The sequence below is a fragment of the Xenopus laevis genome, chromosome 1S (genome assembly GCF_017654675.1).
Source record: "Xenopus laevis strain J_2021 chromosome 1S, Xenopus_laevis_v10.1, whole genome shotgun sequence".
Classification (NCBI taxonomy): Eukaryota; Metazoa; Chordata; class Amphibia; order Anura; family Pipidae; genus Xenopus; species Xenopus laevis.
The window spans coordinates 160161925-160180553 of NC_054372.1; the positions used below are offsets into that span (position 1 = coordinate 160161925).

Below are 18629 nucleotides of genomic sequence, written 5' to 3' on the forward strand. Positions count from 1 at the left end.
AGGTATTTCACAGGCTTTAATGGTACTTCACCATATGAAGCTTCATTCCCAATAGGCACCATTGTGAGGAGGATCACGGGGTATTCATTTGTTACAAGCGCTGCATAAACAAACCGAATGTGAGTAGTTCCAACACATCGCCCCACTTTTAAAAAATAAAGATAATACACTATCAGCATTATTCGTTTTCCTATAGGTTTACAAAAAGTCTTTGAAGCGCACCTCTACTTACTGCTTTTCTAAGAAATAAACCAGGCTTACACTACATGATTATAACAACATTTTGGCCGGTTAGGCAGAATCACTGGTATCTATATTTCAGTAATCATATTTTATTATTTGGTGTAAATAATTTCCCAGGTCCCATGTCGGGTAATAACTTACACCTCCCCTATGTCTGTAATAATCTAATCTGTAATTCTTCAGACACAGGGAATTGTTTGGTTCATGGCTGTAACAGCAGATAATATGAGGGAACTCAATTACAGGATTCTGAGGCAAATTGGAGAGGCTTCAGATGGTTTTTTTTTGCCTTCCTCTGGATCAACTGGCAGTTAGGCAGGTTATATATAGACTTAAAGGGGTTGTTCACCTTCCAAACACTTTTTTTCAGTTCAGTTGTTTTCAGATTGTTCCCCAGAAATAAGGACTTTTTTCAATCACTTTCCATTATTCATTTTTTAGTTAAAAGTTGAATGTCCCTGTCTCTGGTGTTTGAGTCTGGCAGCTCATTTATTCAGGTACAGACTCTGAACTGTTACAATTTTGCATCATTTAGTTGATAACTATATTACTATGTTATGCAGATATGTCTTTTCAATCAATGCTAATATAGTGCAACTATCCTTGATATGTGTGGCATTTTTAAAGGAATTGTTCAGTGTAAAAATAAAAACTGGGTAAATAGATAGGCTGTGCAAAATAAAAAATGTTTCTAATATAGTTAGTTAGCTGTTAGATGTCTAACATAATAGCCAGAACACTACTTCCTGCTTTGCAGCTCTCTTGGTTTCCACTGATTGGTTACCAGGCTGGAACCAATCAGTGACTTGGAGGGGGCACATGGCCATAACTGTTGCTTTTGCATACCTCCCAACTGTCCCGTTTTGAGCGGGACAGTCCTGCTTTTGACAGCTCAACCCACAGTCCCTGATGTGTACTATGTCCTGAGTTTCTCTTTGATTGCTGCACTGAACAGCCAGAAAAAGATACAAAGTTTCTAACTTAATTGGCTCTTGGCAGAGAGCCCAGAACGAATACTTCAGATACTTTTGTAACAGTTTTAGATAAGATAAAAATGAAGGCTGACAGTTTAAAGGGCAATTCACCTGCATTAGCAAAACTGTAATAACATAAAAACCATAGAAATGTGTTCAAACTTTCATAACCTGCCAAATTTTGTAAAATGGACATGGTTATTAGCGGGTGTGGCCACAAAAATGGGCATGGTCAAAAAATGTTGATGCACGGCAAATCTTTTTGTCCATCTTTCCAAAATGTTGGGAGGTATGCTTTTGAATCTGTGTTGAATGCTAAGGATCAATTGGAAACTCACTGCACAGTTAGGGTTGCCACCTTTTCTTATATTTTTTACTGACTGGTGGGGGGCGGGAACAACAGGGGTGGGGCTGTGACATCAAAAGGGGTGGGCTGTGATGTCAAAAGGGGTGGGGCCAACTGAAGACTGAGGAGAAAAGATAAGTTACAGGGGATTGGGGGCAGGCCAAGGTCTCTTTTTGAAGGGTATTACAAATTTACCGGCAGCTACATTGCCGGTAAATTTGTAATAATGGCCCCGGCCTTGGCAGGTATTTTACCGGTTAGGCTGGGTGGCAAACCTATGCACAGTTATGTCCCATGTGGCCCCTCTAAGAGTTGCTGACTAACTCAGAGTTAGAGAGCTGAAAAACAGGAAGTAGTGTTCTATTCTGTTAGACATCCAGTCACTCCAGCCCCTTTATACATTACATTTTTGGCTAACTATATTAGAAACATTTTTAATTGTGCACAGCCTATTTACCCAGTTTTTATTTTTACACTGAACTGTTCCTTTAAGCCATAGGCAAAACGTGCGTTCAGCACAAGCTTGATTAAACCTTCCTGAGGGATTTTAGTAAAAGATGGTGAAATGATAAAACCCCCCTGTACGAGTTTTGAGTGTATTTTTTATTCGTGTTTCTTGATTTTAGTCAGATTATGTGCAGTTCTTATAGTGAACATTAATAACATCAGAACATTCTCATCTTCTCTGCTCTTTCCCATAATCCGCTCCTATGAAATACTTCCGCCCGCGACATTTCCGGTTTCATCTCCTCACTTCCGGCAGCGTCACGTGATTGTGACATCTAGCGTCAGGGTCTCCAGTAGAATCGGAGTCTATCGGCTACAGTAGGACTCGGGGGACGAGAGAACAGCGGGATGGCGGATGATGAAGATGGTTCACCAGAAGAGAGGCTCTTGTTCCTTCCTGACCGCCATGTCCGCTATTTTCAGCGTAATCTGCAGCTCCTACCAGAGCAATGCGCCTCTTTAGAGACAAGCAGGTACCGAAGCCAGTGGTTATCCGCTTAGGGATGCAGAAAGGGTCCTAGACGTGATTGCATTCTGCCCTCCTAGGAAGTGGCTACTGGGACTTTTTTTAATAGCGGATGTTTTTTTTAAATGTTCATTGGCGGATTGATTGTATTATGCCTTGTGCCTTGGCTGGGCACGGTTTCCTCACTTGTGTCTGTGGCTCTGATGGAATGGACAGCCTTGGCCATACTTGCTTCAAATGTATATGGTCGCCATTCATATGAAATATATCCATCCAAATAGAACAACATAAAGTGGGTCACATACCTCCTAACTGTCCCTTTTTCAGAGGGACAGTCCCTCTTTTGAAAGCTCAACCCGCAGTCCCTCCTTTGTACTGGAAAGTCCCTATTTCCTTTGCACTGAACAGCCAGAAAAAGAAACAACGTTTCTCACTTAATTGGCTTTTGGCAGACCACACAGAACAGGTAACAGGTGCAAATAAGATACGTTGTAACAATTTTGAGACACAAAAACAGTTTAGATAAGGAGAATTATTTTCAAACTTTAATAACCTGCCAAATTTTGTAAAATGAACATGGTAATTAGGGGCCATGGAAAGGGGCGTGGTCCAAAAAAATTCGCTGCACTATGTGCGGAAAAAATTTTTGTCCCTCTTTTTACTTCCAAAATGTTGGGAGGTATGGACTTCATTCAGCTGCACTGGGCATAGTCTAAGTCAGAACCAGGGGTGTAACTACAGAGAAAGCAGACCCTGAGGCTGCAGGGGGACCCCCCATGAGGTCCTACTTAAAGGAGAATTCAACCATTTAGCAAAAAAAACCCTACCACACCATGACTTTAAATCTAAAACAATGTCCCATCAGCTCTGAGCTGCCAGGATGCTGTAGAAGTAACTGGAAATTGCCTTTTTTATTTATTTATTTTTTTTACTTGAAAAATGCATTCTTCGGTTGGTTTGGACCTGCACGGAAAACCGCGATTTGCCAAAATTACCACCATTTCTTATTTTGTGATTGTGCAAAATTGCGATTATCACAAGGGATCATTGTTGCACTTATCCGGAATTTTTGATACATGTGCTCCTAAGGGATTTGAGCTAATCTGTAGGCCGTTAGTTTTCTACACAGTAGAGCTCATTTATCAACACTGGGCAAATTTGCCCATGGGCAGTTACCTATACCTACCAATCAGTGATTAGCTTTTTAAAGCCAGCTGCAAGCAGAACAATGAATGCAGTAATTTGATTGGTTGCCATGGGTTACTGCCCATGGGCAAATTTGCCCAGTGTTGATAAATGACCCCCAGTAAGTGCACAACATACCAGCTCTTAAAGGTGCCCACACATTATCTGAACTTCCCTGTATACCTGATTCTCCACTGAATAAGCTCATGTAAAAGAGTGGGATATATTTTCCTTTAAACGTGGTATTTATGCTGACCTAAAAGCTACATAAATAGAAATACGTTTGCAGATTACATCTGGTTGATTTTAAAATTAACTTCCCCTTTCTTTTCTGGTTTAATGTTAATGTAAAACGTCCTTTTCATTTCAGATTAACAATTGCATTTTTTGCACTCTCTGGACTCGATATGCTGGATTCCCTGAACGTGATCAACAAATCAGAAATCATAGAATGGATTTATTCTCTTCAAGTCCTTCCCACCGAAGACCGTGAGTACCATGTAACATTTCTTAAAGGGTAATCACTTTTCAGGTCTCACATTTTTTTATTTTTAATTTTAATGCAGTCATAAAAAATAGGTTTTGTTAACCATATATATTTGCATATTAAATATGGGTGGAAGAGAGATATCAGTCCAACAAGTTCAGGCTATGCCAGAATAATGTATTGTGATAAAACACATTCCCTAAGCACTTTTAAAGGGCAAGTAAACCCCAAAATAAAAAATTTGCCTGATAAAAGAAAACATAATTCTAAGCAAATAGACATGCATTAAAAATGTGTTATTGTTTTAAAGTTATTTGTATATGTATTGCTATTGAAAGCAGTGTTTGTCTCTTTCTACTACCTGTCCTGAAGGCAAAGCTGATTAACAGACCTGTCTTTGCTGGGGAACCAAGACTTGCAACACTGTTAAAGGAACAGTAACACTTTTTTACAAACTCAGACAAAAATAATGTACTTAGCTAAGTAACTTCTAATATGCTGCTGAATCCAGGTAGTCTTGTAAGGAATCTGAAAAAATCAAAACCGCCGCTTCTCGATGGAGTCCAAGGGTCCTTGCCATCTTGCCCCACCAGCAACCTTCTTCTGCACTACGTGCGCGCTGCCGTGCTTCTTTTCCTTGTTTTCGGGTCTGAACTTCCGGGTTCATGATGTCACTTCCGGAAGTGACATCACATAACCGATAGGATAACTGCTTAGGCTATAGGAGCGCTGGCTGAATGCATTTTGTTATTAGATTCCCCAACCCAAGAAATCAGCCCAATTCCCAGCGCTGCAGCAGTTCAATTCACTCCCCCTCACTCCATGTCCTCTCACTGCCATAAGTCCGTGCAGCCATTCACTCCCCCACCTCCCCTCCGTGCTCCTCTCACCCCAGCCTTCTCCATTCATGCAGCAGTTCAGCTCACTCCCCCCTCCGTGTCCTGTCACTGCCGTTTCTCACAGTGCTTTCATGCAGCCGTTCACTCCCCCTGTCTCCGCTCCGTGTCCTGTCACTGCTGTCCCTCTCCCCAGCCTTCTCCATTGATGCTGCCGTACACTCCCCTCTCCCCTCCTTGTTCCTCTCACTGCCCACATACAAAAGAAAAAAGTTGGCAAGAAGAGGGAGAACTTTATGCGTCGTAGGATGCATGCCCTGTCAGAAGCTCTTCTGACTTCCGGTTTTACTTTCATGACGGAAGTCCTGGCTGAAGGAGCACTGTCGGGAGCGCGCTTGTACGTATTGTTCGCCTTGCATTGATCGCCATATCGCCGTTTTTCAAAATCAGTTCAGACCATGGAGGGGAGTGTTTACTGGGGACTTTTGTGGTACAAGGAGGGTGAATGGGTAATATCTATTGGGACATAGGTATTATATACACGCTGTAATTTTTATTTTTTTTAATAAAAAAAAATGATGTTACTGTTCCTTTAAGCAAATTCTGCTTTGAATAGCAATCATTTTTACAAATAACGTTAAAAGCACTGAAAATGTTTAATGTATATTGGAAAGTTGCTTAGAATTATTATTATTTTTTTTTTATAAGGTAAATTTTTATTTTGGGGTTGAGTTGCCCTTTAACTTCGAATTTGTATTTAGCTGTCCTAAGCAGTGCCTTGTTTGAGCGGTTGGTGGCAAAGCCACCCTATGCAATTCAAATGGGGCATGTTTACCAACATTGGGGATAATAATCTGGAGAGATTTCTCGAGATGTTGCCCATGACAACCAATCAGCAATTAGATTTAAACAGCCACCTATAACTTAGAAAACAAAAGCAAAGATCTGATTGGTTGCCATGGGCAACATCTCCAGATATTTATCTCCAATGCTGATAAACATTCCCCCTTCTAGTCACCATCATCCAAAACACTATACCCTTGTACTAATAATAATATAAAACTGCCAAATGCTAATACTGTGTTACCAGTATTCTGATGTTATTTGGGGCCAAAATAAATTATAAGCAGAAGTCTATAAAGAACAAGTAGTTAATATATAATGTGACGGCCACATATTGGTAGGGAATCGGGATAAGGTGGAAATTTGAGACCTAACCATACGGCTATGCACTTATTTACCACCAGTTCAAAAATAGCCCCCACACATAATTGTGTAGTTCCATCCTTGGATCTTGTAAACATTTGATCATTAAACTGTTCTTAGAAGTTTGCTTTCTCATTGTTGTGCTTTACATCAGAATTACAGGCTTGATACAACTAATGCTAGTAAAATATACAACTACCATTTTTCCTAAATTCTTGAAGGGGCTGTAGACCTTTGAGTTAACTTTTAGTATGATGTAGAGTGTGATATTCTGAGACAATTTGCAATAAGTTTTCAATTCGAGTTGTGTTTTTTGAGTTATTTAGCTCTATATTCAGTAGCTCTCCAGTTTGTCATTTCAGCAATGAGGTTGCTAGGGTCCAAATTACTCTAGCAACCGTGTATTGATTTGAATAAGAGACTGGGATATGTATAGGAGGGGGCCTGAATAGAAAGATGAGTAATAAAAAAGTAGCAATAACAATATAGCTTTACAGAGCATTTGTTTTTTAGATGGTGCCAGCGACCCCCATTTGAAAGCTGGAAAGCGTCAGAAGAAAAATGCAAATAATTAAAAAACTATAAAAAAAATAATAATAATGACCAATTGAAGAATTAGCCATTCTGTAACATACTAAAACATAACCTAAAGGTGAACCACCCCTTTAACTGGTCAACATAATTTTCCTTCTGTTATTACTTAAATAATTGTTCGAGCAAGGTTTCCTATTGGTTGCCAGCTACAAGTAACCTTGGAGCCCAGAAACATCAGAAGCCAACCTTCTCCTATCCCTTGAAGCTTTTGTATTCGCACCTATTTTGGAACGGTTGTCTTAGAACAAATTGAGATTAAATATTTAAACTATCATAAATAACCAAGCAACCAGGTTGCCATCATGGGCCTTAAAAGCCTAGTTACTTAGTATAGGTATGGGATCGCTTATCCAGAATGCTCGGGACATGGGGGTTTCCAGATAAAGGGTCTTTTTGTAATTTGGATCTTCATACCTTAAGGTGGCCATACACGGGCAGATAAAGCTGCCGATATCGGTCGTTTGGACCGATTTGACAGCTTATCTGCCCGTGTATGGGGGCTTCCAACGGGTCTTCCCGATCGATATCTGGCCACGATATCGATCGGGAAGGTTGGATTTTTACCCGACCGACCCGTCGGAGCCGCTTGGCGCATCGTAATTCGATCGTTCGGCCATACGTTCGAATTACCCCCGATATAGCCACGCAGTTTAGTGGCATATCGGGGAAAGATCCGCTCGTTTGGCGATGTCGCCAAACGAGCGGATCTTGGAGTCTATGGCCACCTTTAAGTCTACTAGAAAATCTTGTAAACATTAAATAAACCCAATAGGCTGGTTTTGCTTCCAATAAGGATTAATTATATCTTAGTTTAGATCAAGTACAAATTACTGTTTTATTGTGACAGAGAAAAAGGAAATCATCAATTTTTGGATTTAATGTCGTCTATGGCAGACGGCCTTTCCGTAATTCGGAGCTTTCTGGATAACGAGTTTCCAGAAATGGATCCCAAACCTGTACTCTGTTGCAGCCATTGAAAACCACTGGAAAATCATCAAAATGCTCAAGGGGTGTCTGTAATCTGCTATATTGGGCCTGTGTTGTGGTGTATGGGTTTTTGTGAATATGAAATGTCAGGGCCTGTTATCTAAATCCAAGGCTGGTATTTGTACACTTCACACTTCTCTGGATTTGGAAATAAATATTGATAAATCAAATGCTCAAAGCAGATAATGATTAGCACTTTTTATATTGATTATATTTTTCTCACTCCATGCACCACTGGAGAATCCAAATAATTGTTGGCATTCATTATACAGAGTCAAATCTTCATCGATGTGGCTTTCGCGGATCTTCATGTTTGGGGTTACCATTTAATCCTTCCAAGGTATGTTGGAATACACATCCTGATTTTATTGCCTTTTTAAATGAGAAATACCTGTACAGCTAGTGATTGCTCCTGGAAAAAATCTGTATTGCACATAGGTTTACAGACACATTGGACTGATTGGTTTTGGTTTTTGACATAGCTTTTTAGCGAAGTAGAAATCAATGCACTTAAAGGCATACTGTCATGGGAAAAATGTTTAACGCATCAGTTAATAGTGCTGCTCCAACAGAATTTTGCACTGAATCAGTTTCTCAAAAGAGCAAACAGATTTTTTTATATTTGATTTTGAAATCATGGGGCTAGACATATTGTTAGTTTCCCAGTCATGTGACTTGTGCTGTGATAAACTTCAGTCACTCTTTACTGCTGTACTGCAAGTTGGAGTGATATTACCCCCTCCCTCCCCCCAGCAGCTTAAAGTGGACCTGCCACCTACACATAAAAAATTGCCTAATGAAAGTCCTTTCCAAATTAAATATGGAACCCCAAAATTTTTTTTCATTAAAACATCCATACCTGTTATAAAGGTGTTTAAATATCTAAACTGTCAATCAAATATTACCTGCCCCGCCTCTATGCCCGTGGCATAGAGGAGGGGCAGTCAATTACTTTCACTTTCCATTCAGCACTTCCTACATGTCACTGCTTTCCTCACATTCCCCCTTCCCTCCTCAGGCTCTATAATTGTGTAGGGCACTGCACATGGACATTAGGTCCCTCATTCTGGTTCATACACAAGATTTTGGGGTGATACACAATTTCCCTTAATAACCGTGTCCACAAAATGGCAGCTGCTGCTTGCTGTGATTGTATAATTCCAAAACAGAAGGAAACAAAATTTAAATAATAAATACAGTGTAAGTAAAGTTTATTTTGCTCAACTAACTGATAGAAAAGAATTTGAAATTATTTCTTAGGGTGACAGGTCCCCTTTAAAGGGATACGGTCATGGGGAAACATTTTTTTTTCCCCAAAATGCATCAGTTAATAGTGCTGCCCCAGCAGAATTCTACACTGAAATCCATTTCTCATAAGAGCAAACAGATTTTATTTATATTTAATTTTGAAATCTGACATGGGGCTAGACATATTGTACACTTCCCAGCTGCCACCAGTCATGTGTTTTGTGCTCTGATAAACTTCAGTCACTCTCTAAGTTATAGAGGAAAAGAACCCCGTATTAACCAATGTATTAAATTACCATTCCCTAGTTGAGCTTAAATTCCAATTTCCGTGGTGTTCCCCCAACGACCCAACACTAACCAGCAAAGTTAACAATTAATTAACCATAAATTAGTGTGATAAATTAAACTTCCTTCAATAAATTGAGGTATCTAAAGGGCAAGTGCTCAAATAAATAAACAATCCCTTGGACTTCAATCCTTAATTGTAAAGTGGCTAGTGCTTATGATAATCAATCATTGATCCACAATGAATGAGTACAATTAATTGACCTCCTTACAGTGCTGTGCATATACTCCAATCAATTATTACTGCATTGAGACCGAATACTTAATTCTAAAGTGACTTGTGTTAATAACATTACAAAGTAAGTTTAACCAATTCATTTAAAGGTTAGGAAAATGAAATATATAGATGGTGGAGTTGTCTTAAGAAACTATCTTGTTTTTGTTTTTTTGCTATCTATGGGACACCACAAAGATGGAGATGTCGGCAATACCTGGGACCGCGGTCTCGTATGTTAATCTGCCCTAGATTATGGAGAGGACTAACTAGTCTAAAAAACTACAAATCCCAGGATGCTTAGAGAGAAGGAGAGATAGCAAAGCAAGGAGAATTGAACGAGCATAAACGACAACCGCCCCACAATTCTCTTGAGCAGCATAAAATCCGGAGTTAAGAATATGGTTTTAAAATCCCAAGAGTATTCTAAAATATGTGCCAACGTACGTTTCGCTAAATAGCTTTGTCAAGGCAATGTTGATGCCTTGCATGATTGCCTTGACAAAGCTATTTAGCGAATACAAAAATTTAATTGGCACTGACATACGTCAGACCCCAAATTGGGCTTGAAATGTTGCTGTAGTGACCCAAAAAATAAATGCAGCCAAGGCATTTTAAATACTGAATGGTGGTTAATATTTCCTGCTTGAAAATGGTTTGTCCACAGTCGTGTGATGAAAGGTTATATCTTTGTTTTTATCTCTTTTAGGGCCATGGACTTAATCACCCATATGACAGTAGCCATGTAGCAATGACTTACACAGCTATAGCTAGCCTTCTAATACTGGGAGATGATTTAAGTCGTTTAAATAAGGAGGCCTGCCTGGCAGGACTGCGTGCTCTTCAGCTCTCTGATGGAAGGTAAAACTCAAAGCTGTATATATGCCAGGGCCTATTTTGAACCTCAGTCCAGACCTGCTGGCTATCTTCAACTATCGCATTATTAACGGGGTGTTTTTGCGTTATTTGCCTTCTTCTGCAGACTCTTTCCAGCTTTCACATGGAGGACACTGACCCCATCTAAAAACAAATGCTCTGTAAGGCTACACATTTTTTGTTATTACTTTTTATTTCTCTCTTTCTATTCAGGTCCTCTACTATTCATATTCCAGTCTCTCTCCTTCAACTCAGTGCATGGTTTCCAGGGGATTATGAACTCTAGCAACCAGATTGCTGCAATTGCAAACTAGAGAGCTGCTGAATAAAAATCTAAATAATTCAAAAACCACAAATAATAAAAAATGAAAACCAATTGCAATTTGTGTCAGATTATAACTCTTTACATCATACTAAAATTTAATTTAAAGCGGTTGCTTACCTTTGAGAACTTTTAGTATGATGTAGAGAGTGACAATTTGCATTTGGTTTTCATTATTGAAGGTAACTAGGGTCCAAATTACCCTAGCAACCATGCATTGATTTGAATAAGAGACTGGAATAGGAGAGGCTTGAATAGAAGGATCAGTAATAAAAAGTAGCAATAACAATACATTTGTAGCTTTACAGAGCATTTGTTTTTTTTAGAAGGGAGTCAGTGACGCCCATATGAAAGCTGCAAAGAGTCAGAAGAAAAAGGCAAATAACTATAAAACTATAAAAAATAATGAAAACCAATTGAAAAGTTGCTTAGAATTGGCCGTTCTATAACATAATAAAAGTTAACTATATATATATATATATATATATATGATATTTAGCAGCAGTATTAATGTTTCTTATGTCTGAAAAAGATCATGTTTTTTAAACCGATCATGTTGCTAATTACAGTGCTGCACAGAACATGACAGTAAATCTTAAGTTTTTAAGTGCAGGTAATTATTTTCTGAACTGTTGATAAATTACAGACCTTTTATATTTTCTCAGCTTTTGTGCTGTGCTCGAGGGAAGTGAAAACGACATGCGATTTGTATACTGTGCTGCCTGTATTTGTTACATGCTCAATGACTGGTCGGGTATGGATATAGAAAAGTCGATTGATTACATTAGGAGGAGTATGGTAAGAGCTGTTCACATCATAAGTACTTTGTGTATATTTACTTTAATGCACGCAGCATCTATAGAAATGGGATACAATCAACATGAGCGTTTTAAAGAGGTGCTATTGTACAATCCCATTTATAAAATATCAAATCCCCATTTTACAGCATGAAGGAATGTTATGCAAAATTCTAATTTCTTTAAAATGTATAATTTGTATATTTTTTACTTTAAATTATGCATTATCTGCTTTCCCTCTGATTTAGACAGAAATTATACTTTTGTGAAAACAGTTCAGGGATAATAATCTCACAGTTTATCACAGTAAACTCATGGAAGAGATTCAACTCAAGGAGAAAAAATTTTCTCCTAATTCAGTTCCATTTTTTCCCCATAGACTTCAATAGAGTTTTCACATTTGAATTGAATTGCATCTCAAATTAAATAACGTCCATGACTTTTTACATGATAGATCTTTTTCTCTTGGAATTGAGGGGGTTATTTATTAAAATCAGAATGCAAAAAACTTAAAACATTTTAGTTTTTTTTAACTGTAAAATCCAAATTTTTAGGTGAAAAAAAAAAACTTGAATTTTTTATTAAAGCCCAATACTGCAAAAACTCAATCCAAACATCCGGCATCTCAGACCTGCCGATGTTGTATATAAGTCAAAGGGAGAGGTCCGTATCCTATTTGGACATTTCTGTGGTCTGCTCTGGAATTAGTCGGAAAATCTGGCTTTTTGGGCCAAAAATATGAAAAATTCTGACTTTTCTGTGAAAAAAAACTTAAAGGGATCCTGTCATCGGAAAACATGTTTTTTTCAAAACGCATCAGTTAATAGTGTTACTCCAGCAGAATTCTGCACTGAAATCCATTTCTCAAAAGAGCAAACAGATTTTTTTTATATTCAATTTTGAAATCTGACATGGGGCTAGACATTTTGTCAATTTTCCAGCTGCCCCTGGTCATGTGACTTGTGCCTGCACTTTAGGAGAGAAATGCTTTCTGGCAGACTGCTGTTTTTCCTTCTCAATGTAACTGAATGTGTCTCAGTGGGACATGGGTTTTTACTATTGAGTGTTGTTCTTAGATCTACCAGGCAGCTGTTATCTTGTGTTAGGGAGCTGCTGTCTGGTTACCTTCCCATTGTTCTTTTGTTTGGCTGCTGGGGGGGGGGAAACGGAGGGGGTGATATCACTCCAACTTGCGGTACAGCAGTAAAGAGTGATTTAAGTTTATCAGAGCACAAGTCACATGACTTGGGGCAACTGGGAAATTGACAATATGTCTAGCCCATGTCAGATTTCAAAATTGAATATAAAAAAATCTGTTTGCTCTTTTGAGAAATGGATTTCAGTGCAGAATTCTGCTGAAGCAGCACTATTAACTGATTCATTTTGAAAAATTTTTTTTCCCCATGACAGTATCCCTTTAAAAATCGAGCAATTTTGGGGAAACAACTGTACAATATGAATTATTTCTTGATGCGATCAAATCATGCTTTTTTTTATCAATAAATAAGGTCAAATTGTGAATTCTAGTTTGCTCTGATTTTTTTTTAATAAAATAATCAAAACAATTCAGATTTTGATAAATAATCCCCTTAATCTAGGCCCATTATGAGGTGGGGCCAAAGTTGCTCAAAGTATTTGGCAAAAGAGGGCAGGCAGTATAATGAAGCAGAACAACTACCTGGGCCTTCATAGGTTCCCCTGAGAGCAAGGGGCAGTTAATTGCAGCAGTCTTCTTATCATCATTATTATTATTATGTTTACACAAAATTGCTATTTGAAAAATGCCAGTGCAGGGGAGTATTTTGTTTCAGGTGAATAAGGAGGACTGAGAATGGTAATTTGTGCTTCCCATAACATTTTTGTTTATTTTAAAATCTAAACCGAACTCTTGTTAATTATTTAGAAAATGAAGTGAGATTGCAGTTTTGCTATTTCGTGTACTTCTCTGAGAGCTATTCCCATGTCTGTCTGAAACAAATGGAGCAATATACAACAAGCTGTCCTTGCAGAAATCTATCTCTTCCTAGAAGGCTCAGCACAAGTCCTTGGAAGCAGGTCTTGGCCTGAAAATGCATATTAGAATATTTACAAGTGTCAATTCTGATACTTTCAGGCAATTGTCACTATGATGAAGGGGTCAGTTTCAGGCCAGAGAAAACTAAAAACCACCTCCTGTGCCGCAGATCAAGCAGTGAAACGTCCTTTGCTTCCTTGGAACAATTTCAATATGACAATATGTTTGGCAAATAACGGACGCTTTTGCAAACATAGCATAATAAAAATAACACAGCGCATTACAGTTTTTCATGCTATACATATGGCACAGATTCAAAAGGCCATTTAATAAATTGTTGTCATGCGCGGGCGTTATTTGCTTGTCTCTACTCACGGTTCCTCAAATGAAGGCTAATATTTCATTATCTAGTTTGTGAAGCAATGCTGTTTTTTTTTTTTAGAGGAGGCAAAAAAGGCTTTCAGGCTGATGACACAGGGCAATAAACCTATACTATGGCACACTGGACATTATTCAAAGGTCTCTAGCATCATATTCCAGCCAGCAGATGCCACCAGAAACAGCCTAAACTAGCTCCCTTTATATTCAAAGGAAACTTCCTGCTGGTACAGGAGAATCTTGAGACGAATATGATCATTTTCCAGCCAAAAACTGCCTGTACTTGCAATGCCAGTGGGGCATGAGGAGTATTTTCTTCTGCTTCTTCCCTTTTACCTACTATGCATTAAAGGGTTAAATGGAGACTGCTATTTTAAAACAAGAAATAAGTGTGGTAAAAACATGCCAAAACATTTTAATGAAATACAGGGCCTTGTTTTTTTTCTTTATTTCTTTCAGTCATATGAAAATGCTTTGGGACAGGGGGCTGGATTGGAAGCCCATGGTAAGCATGTGCCCCCCCTTCCCCCTTTATGCCTTGCTTCATTGCAGAAGAACAAAGTTCTAATAAAACGTAGTCTAAATTTTTAGCGATGGAGAGCTAAATATATAATTTTTAAATTACTGCAAGTGCACCCTTTCAATTGTACGTGCTGTGCTTTCCCCTTTAATTATACTTAATTATTATAATATCCACAAGTACTTTTGAAAAATGTATTTCTTCAATGCATCAGCAAAAGGAAGCCATGTAGAGATCACTGGTTATTTTGGTGGCTCTTTAGGGTTTTTTTCATTAATCCTATATGTCTCCTTTAATTTTGTAGGCAATTGAGTAATATATAGTGTTGCTTTTACATGGTACTAAAAATTAATATTGTCTTTAAAAATAGCCCCTTCATTAGAGCTCCCTATAGATGTTCACTGGTCCCTGTTTCAAATCAGGGGTGGGTGTGTCCTAACGGTCCCTGACAGAAGCACAGTAAGAGGGGGACAGCCAATCACAGCCCTGCAGTCAGACAAGCAAAGACAGACTTCAGTTCCCTTTCAGGTCCTGCTAACTGCTGATTGGTTAATATCCAACAGTGCAGTGAGCTGAGAGCCATCAGCTCCCCTGCACAGCCTGGTAGTTCAGGGAACAGGAAGGGAGGGATTATTAGGTTTTTTGCAGAAATATTCAAAAAATCAGCCTAAAACAATGCTTTTTAAAGCACAATTTATGTATATCTAAATGAGTAAAAATTCTTATTTTTTTACACAAAATGTCTCCTGTAAATCTCAGTTTGTTTTTTTTCTTCATCCCTTGCAGAACTTATTCAGTACTTTTTACTTCTTCTTATCCCTTCCTGACCTTTGGTTTGGTTGTTTTAGGCCATTTTATATTGCTAGGCAGTATCAGTGACTGTAACTACATATTCCCTTTTTACGCACACCCTGGATCCAGTTAACCTTTGGGTTGCTGACTCCCACTTGAGCCAAAAGCCTGGTATTAGCAGTCTAAAAATGGCAAAAAAATACGAAATTAATGTAGTTGTAAAAGTGCTCAGAGAACACCCTAATTAAGTTTACATCAAGTAATTTTTGGGGTTTCGATCTCCTTTGATGTATCGTAGAAATGTACAATGCACCTTATACAAGTGATGTTATGTAAATAATGATACACATATTCTTTCTTCACAGGCGGCTCTACCTTTTGTGGAATTGCTTCCCTTTGCTTGATGGGCAAACTGGAGGAGGTATTTTCAGAGAAGGAACTGAACAGAATGCGAAGGTGGTGCATATTGAGGCAACAAAATGGTTTTCACGGAAGGCCAAACAAACCTGTTGACACTTGTTACTCCTTTTGGGTCGGAGCAACTCTAATGGTAAAGCATATATGACAAAAAAAATTGTACTTATTGCTAATATAAATGAAAAATGGTTAAATACAGACAAACGATGCTATTGAAAATGGAAACCTCACGTAACAGAAAATATCTGCCTTCATTTATGCATACATACAAAAATTTGAGTAAACATTCCCAACTTCTTCACCATAAGTAGACTGAGGGAAAGAATAATGCGATATCGTAACTTTTACTTTAATTATTAAACAAGCAAGAGCTTGAAAAGTTATAGAAACAAAGTAATCGGGGCTCCGCACAACACAGTAAATTTTGTAAAAGTTTATAAGTTTGTGTAGTGTGGGGAGTAGAGCTGGCCATACACAATTCAGCCCCTTCCAACCTAGTAAATAACTTATCAGTCTGTGAATGGGCCCTGCCCAATTATCTATACTAGCGGGTATCTATTGGGACAGGTTTAAAAATCCATTTGAAATTAGGAGCGCATCAGTTAGTTAATGTGGCCCTCTCCCCATGGTTTGCACAGATGCCTGTTATGACTGATCTGATCAGCTCGTTTGGCAAGGTGTATAGCCCCCTTTACTGTAGGAAATATTAGGTCTGCAAATGGAACATAATCTAGTGCTGTGAAGATTCAGGTTCACAATATACTCTTCTATCTATCCCTACCTGTCTGTCAGTAAATACAGGGTGACATAACCACAATAAACTACCAATGAATGAATTCATAGAATATTAAATTAAACCTCAACCCACAACACAAAATTAGCTGAACCACCAATTCAGCCTTGAGAAAAAAAGAATATATTCTAGGAGCTTGTTCTATTATGATTAAAAATGCCTATTTTCAGGTGGAAAGAAATGACTGACCTGCATCAAACATTTCTGACATTATAGGTAAATTGCACAATACCTGTGTTAATTGCCATGTGGGATAATTATTTGTTTAAATTGGACTATGTGAAAAATTGCTTTGCCATATTGAGGAACTTTCTGGATAATAAATCCCATACCTGCACTGGAACATTTGGATAGAATCACTATTTACAATCGTATGTGTTTCTACAAAGTAGTGTTTACTTGCCGAGAATTATGTATTATTACTATAAGTGCTCAGGGAAATGCTTTTTTTGGCACCCCAGCTATTGCAGAACTTCACCTTGCACCCCAAAGAGGAGAATGCGGGAAGCTTCACTTCTAAAGCTCATGTGTGTGTTTGTTTCCTGTACAGCTCTTGGACATCTTCAAATATACAAATTTTGAAAAAAACAGAAATTTTATATTGTCCACCCAGGATCGCATTGTTGGAGGTTTTGCTAAATGGCCAGATAGCCACCCAGGTATGTTTGTGCCTATTTGTTTTTGCTTTATTTTTGCATACTGAGAGAGAGAGAGATATCACGATCAAGCATAACATAATTCTTCACAAAGTTGTATAGAGGCAGAAGTGATAGTGTTAAGGTGGCCATACACGAGCCAATAAAAGCTGCTGACTCCAGAAAGTTGGCAGCTTATTAGTCTGTATATTAAAGTTTGGTTCTGATGTACAGAGTAATATTCTGAGACCGTTTGCAATTGGTTTTAATTTTTTATTATTTGTGGTTTTTGAGTTATTTAGATTTTTATTCAGCAGCTCTCCAGTTTGCAGTTTCAGCAGTCTGGTTGCTAGGGTGCAAATTACCCCAGCAACCATACACACTTTCACAGATATCAATAAGAGACTGGACTATGAATAGGAAAGAGACTGATGAAAGACGAGTAATAAAAAGTTGGAATAACAATAAATTTGAAGCATTAAAGATCCTTTGTTTTTAGATGGGATCAGTGACTTCAATTCAAAAGCTGAAAAGAGTCAAAAGGAAAAAGGCAAATAATAAGAAAACTATAAATAATGAAGACCAATTGAAAAGTTGCTTAGAATTGGTCATTCTATAACATATTAAAAGTTAATTTAAAGGTGAAGCATCCCTTCAAGAAGTCTCTAGTCTATATAGTAGACAAGGCCACTTTGCTTTACATTACGTAATGGAAGCTCAATAAGTAAAACCCTTGGAGTCTATTTGACTTTGCTTGGATAGTAATGTAAACACCAGCGTAAACTACTGTAGGCATTTTATCTATCCAATCAGCACTTATTTCTGTCTTTTATTTGTAACTAACAGATGCATTGCATGCCTACTTTGGGATCTGTGGCCTGTCTCTTATAGGAGAGCCTGGCATCTGTGAAGTCCATCCAGCTCTGAATGTAAGTTTAACAACATATAAGCATCTCCAGCAGCTGCACGACTCTTGGAAATCAAAGGACTGTGAAAGGAACTCCGATAATATGCACATTGGAACTTGAACGACCACATCAGCGTTACATTTGGTGGCAACGCTCTAGGCCACTGTATAAAGCCATGTACTACCAAGTGTACTTTCATATTGGAGTCATTCGAACAAAGTGTTCTTGAGTAATCTCACAGCAATGTTCAGCAGCCAATTCACTTTTACCTGAATAAAAAGATTTTTTTTTTTAATTGTTCGAAAGTGAAGGGTTAATGAAAGAATCCTGAATCTAAAACTTTCAGTTATCCTACATATTTTTTATTAATTAGAGTGAAAAGATGCATAATATCAACAATGTATCCACTGAAAATGTGCTTGCTGCACAAATTCTAACTTCTAATATATTCAGTGACTTGTCGAAAAACAGTATTGAGATTCCTCAGAGTCTGAGTTTGTAGGTGCTGATACTGAGCCATACTGAACAGATGGTTTAAA

At 38.1% G+C, this 18629-nt stretch overlaps 1 protein-coding gene across 1 annotated transcript; it reads left to right on the forward strand.

Annotated features, from left to right (window-relative positions):
• Positions 1-2390: 2390 nt before the first annotated feature.
• Positions 2391-18390, forward strand: pggt1b.S (protein geranylgeranyltransferase type I, beta subunit S homeolog). Its single transcript, NM_001096056.1, is given in 9 exon segments — positions 2391-2543; positions 4092-4210; positions 8104-8171; positions 10348-10499; positions 11502-11634; positions 14485-14530; positions 15703-15887; positions 17098-17206; positions 18029-18390. Coding segments are annotated over 9 exon segments (1119 nt in total). The 5' UTR covers positions 2391-2418; the 3' UTR covers positions 18211-18390.
• The last annotated feature ends 239 nt before the right edge of the window (positions 18391-18629 follow it).